Source organism: Buceros rhinoceros, unplaced genomic scaffold (genome assembly GCF_000710305.1).
Source record: "Buceros rhinoceros silvestris isolate BGI_N320 unplaced genomic scaffold, ASM71030v1 scaffold35549, whole genome shotgun sequence".
In the NCBI taxonomy this organism is placed as follows: domain Eukaryota; kingdom Metazoa; phylum Chordata; class Aves; order Bucerotiformes; family Bucerotidae; genus Buceros; species Buceros rhinoceros.
In genome coordinates this window covers 4,969-9,357 of record NW_010432718.1, presented here as the reverse complement: position 1 = coordinate 9,357, position 4,389 = coordinate 4,969, and the positions used below count along the sequence as shown (strand labels likewise).

The window sequence follows — 4,389 nt, the reverse complement described above, 5'->3', positions numbered from 1 at the left end:
TTTTATTCCTGAAGTACAGATACTGGAAATAAGATGCCCTCAAGGATTTGGTTGTTTTTTTTTTAATTTGATGACGTTTAACAGAACTTTACTTGGTATGAAATAGGATTTGATGGGTTTTTACGGGGTATAGTAACAAATCTGACTAACCCCCTTCTTGCCTCCTTGCTCGTTATATTACAGTTCATACTGTTGTTATCAAAACCGACTGTTGTTATAAAAATCTCTGGCAACAGGCAAACCAGCGATCGCGCACCGAGACCTGAAATCCAAAAACATCCTAGTGAAGAGGAACGAAAGCTGCGCCATCGCGGACCTGGGCCTGGCAGTGAAGCATGACTCGGTGCTGAACACCATCGACATCCCCCAGAACCCCAGGGTGGGCACCAGGAGGTGGGTGAGGGCGGGCTGCTGGCGCCAGCCTGGCTCGCCCCACGGGGACGGCGTCTCTTGGCCCTTTCCTCCATCAGCGGCTTCCCCTCTCTGCTTGTGGCGTCTGTTGAGTGCTGGCAACAGATCCCAGCTCTCCATCGCTGCGGGGTGGGTGCGGATGGTGGTTGTCAGCCATGGCTTGGGAGGGAGCTCACCGCCCCACGTGGCTCTGCGGCATGGACCCTGCCTGTCGGTCACCCCGTGTGTGTCTGGGGTGACCTAGTCAGGGTATCGTGAGGAGTCACAGTGGTGCGTGGGGATGTAAGCAGCCATGGCATTAGATTCATCACCCAGGCCAACTCTCTTGTTTTCACTTGGAGTCGCTGCTGAAAGGAGCTTTTCTCCTTTTTCCCGGTAGAACCAGCTGCTGCCTGTCCTCCCCACGCAGCAGGGCAGCCGCAGCCTTGGCTCTGACCCCCCTCTAGCAGACTGACCTTTGTGTGCTTTAAAGGTATATGGCTCCTGAGATCCTGGATGACACGATGAACATGAACATCTTCGAGTCCTTCAAGCGTGCAGACATGTACTCTCTGGGGCTGGTGTACTGGGAGATAGCCCGCAGGTGCTCCGTTGGAGGTGAGCTTTCCGGCCCGCCCGCTTTGCAGACCAGACCGCTTTCATCTGGAATCAAACAAAAGCGCTCTCCCTTGTCTTGGCAGCATGTGGCGGTAGAATTCTGCTGTGCAGCTGCAGTTCCAGGTGGCCCCAAGTGTTTCTCTGTTCTCTCTCATGGCCTGTGAAGACAATCAGAGTTTCTTCTGGAGCAGCTGCTTTAGGGTTTGTGTTACCTACACAATAAATCTCTCCTAGGAATCACCGAGGAGTACCAGTTGCCTTACTATGACGTCGTGCCTTCCGATCCTTCGATAGAAGATATGAGAAAGGTGGTTTGTGAGCAGAAGCTCAGACCAAATATTCCAAACCAGTGGCAAAGCTGTGAGGTAAAAGCTGTTTTCCGGTTTGTTACAAAGCGTATTTAAATGAGGACAGAAATTTTCTGCTCTCCTGTGTTTAACCATGGGTGAGCTCCCAGATCTGGGAGCTCCAAACGCTGAACTCCCTCGGTGTAGCTCTTGATGGACGGTGCTGCTGTTGTACTACTGTTTCAGAGAGTGTGTTTTAACTTCCACTCTTGCACTGACGAAGTCAAGAGCGGGAGGTGTCAGTTTTGCTGGTGACCCTCTCTCCCCTCTCTCTCCTCTCTCTCTCCCCTCTCTCTCCCCTCTCTCTCCCCTCTCTCCTCTCCTCTTGGGCTGCAGGCGCTGCGGGTGATGGGCCGGATCATGCGCGAGTGCTGGCACACCAGCGGGGCCGCGCGCCTCACTGCCCTGCGCGTCAAGAAGACCATCGCTCAGCAATGCGTGCTGGAGGACTCCAAAGCCTGACGGAGCTCCCGGAGCAGGCGGGGAGCGCATGCTTCTGTTCGTCTTTTCTCCTGTGATACTGCTTTTATTTCTGGTCTACCTCAGATAACGCGGTTCAGTGTTGAAGTGTCCGAACCAGAGCACTGGCGTCTGCTGGAAGGGGCAGCTTTGGACTCCTGGTTTATGTTTTCTGCAGCAAGTCAGGGACTTGCTTTGGGTTTCTAAAGGAAATTAGACACGTGGGTAATCGCAGAAAGGGGCTTAAAACAGCACGACAGTGTGAAAATACCTTTTGCTGTTCCACTTTTTATCCTAGTCAAACCCCAGCCGTACTGGAAATAGCTGGTCTCGGGTAAAGCCTGTTTGTGAGAGAAACCACATGTTTTATCCTCCAACCGAGTAAAAGACCAAACGTAAGCCAGTGTTCTAACATACTCCTCAGAAGCAGGGCTGTCAGGAAAAGGTGTTTTTAAATACTGTATTATCGCTACCTAACGCAAAAGGTGAAAATTCCCCCAAGTGTGTGTATGGTGAACAAACCCATCCAGTCAGCTTTTTACTGACTTTCCTTTCTTCTGTCTTGATTTCATACCCAATATGATAGTTAGGATTTGGAGTCACTTTACTCTGTTCCCGTGTTCATTGAACATACCGATCAAGGGACAATTCTTCTTTTTAACCGTTAATAGGACAAATAACAGAGGCAATACTTTTCCAGTGGATACGTAGGGGTGGAATGGGAGGAATTCTAGTTAAACCAAGGAAGTAGCTATTTCTAAACAACCTCTGCCACTCTGTCACTGCTGATTTTTTTTTTTTTTAGTGCCTTTTGATGTTTTAGGGGGAAGCTTTAACAAAACAAATTCTTAGAAGACAGTGGAAGCCTGGCAGAAAGGTTCGTTTCTCATTGAGGTGCTGCACCACCTGCCTCGCTGTGCCGGAGGATTTGGGGATGCCCACACACCAGGAGCCGCTGTGATGGTGCCCAGGAGCTCGGGGCTGCTGGGGCTGTGGGCTGGAGCAGTGCCCAGGGCTTCGCAGATCAATGTCACAGCTACCAGCCTGGCTTTGGGCACTTAATGCTGCCCAGGTACCTGCACTCCAGACAGGATCTCTGCTGGCCGTGGTCCGTCTTGGCCCAGGAACCTGTTAACGTGTCAGCTGAAAGCGCTGATGTCCTTGCCCAGGGCCAGTGCAGCCCGTTCGGAGGTTTCATACGGATTTCTGTAACAGCACTGGGCTGGTGGAAAGGATTAACAGCTCTAATCATGTCCCCACAACACTGCGACCTGTCAAAGCAGGTCTTTTTTCAGAATTCAGTGGTGTTCTGGCATTTTGTGGCTTCTGCCCAGCTCCGTGGTCCACACATTTGAGTATGGTATTCTAATACTTTTAATAGCCAAAACTGTACATTTCGTAATAATGCGTTTCTTTAGATGTTTCTAAATCCAGGTGGTCCATGGAAATCAAGCCCTGAGACGTTGGGAGCTGGATGGCTGTTGGACCCTGGAAGGTCCCGTCCACCCAAAGCATTCTATGATTCTGTGGTTCGATGTTTCCAGGACAGCAAAGCCTTGCAAAGCTGGGCGCAGCACACGCAGCTGGGTGGCAGTGAGCTGTTAGCTGAGGACGGTGTTTAAGATCAGTCTTTGACACGAAACCTCTTGAACTGGGGCTCTCACGTGGGGGACTGAGTTAAACTGTTCCTGAGCAGGACGGTCGGTAGTATCAGCGCTCGGAGCTCCAGGACGTTACGGACTGTTCGTGGGTGTGAATCGCCCCCTAAACAGGCGCTGAAGCGATTGATCTGTCTGCAGAACTTCTGCTCGCCCCAGATCGTGGTAGGTCACACAAGTCTTTGCACGGGCTGCTGGCTGAACGGTGAGGAATATTTCTCTGAGAGTGCTGGTAGATTTTTCTCCAGGATGCGACAACCAGCGTCGTCTTACAGATTTAATTCTTACGTGCTTCAACTGCATATCAGCAGATGTGAACTTTCTGAGCTGTTTGCGGGGTAGTTGTTGCACCTGCTTGATCCAGAGCCTGATGCTGTCCGGAGCATCAAGGGATTCACAAACGTAAGATCCAGCTTTTGTTCTTGTAGAACGTAACTCGAAAAAAATCCTTATGTTAAAAAGGAACTATCAAAAAATCTATTTTTTTTAAACGGGAAAAGGAAATGTCTTATCCACTGAAATCAGTGAATTTGCAGCATAAGGTGTCTGAAATCAATGGTAGTGCAGTGAAAGTAACTTTAAATAGTATTAAGGCTGTTTCTTCAGAAGTATTTAAACTGTGTAGGTGAGATGAGATTTTCAGAATTGCTTTAGCCCTCGGGAAGGTGCCCAGAAGGAAGTGGTCTGTCTTTCCTGGTGCTTGCAGACCCAGTCAGCTCCCCTGAGAAAAAGGAGTCAAATGTTTGTGAACAACCAGAGCAGTGTGTTAGAAACAGTTCTTTAAACCAGTGCTGGAGTCACTGAAGGAAATGGTTTTACACCACCAAGCACTGTGGTTCCAAGAGGGGAACGCAAGCGACTCAAGTTCACGCCGGGCCCGCCCCGCCACGCCAACAGCAGGTACGGCGGCGAGCAGC

General features: G+C 50.3%; 1 protein-coding gene across 1 annotated transcript; it reads left to right on the top strand.

Moving 5' to 3' along the window:
• Positions 1 to 236: 236 nt before the first annotated feature.
• On the top strand, positions 237 to 1,817 carry LOC104500254 (activin receptor type-1C-like; the record flags this gene model as incomplete). The annotated part of the gene is made up of 4 exons (XM_010143869.1): positions 237 to 393; positions 884 to 1,008; positions 1,243 to 1,373; positions 1,692 to 1,817. Coding segments are annotated over 4 exons (539 nt in total), but the record flags the coding sequence as incomplete, so codon positions are not given.
• Positions 1,818 to 4,389: the final 2,572 nt, after the last annotated feature.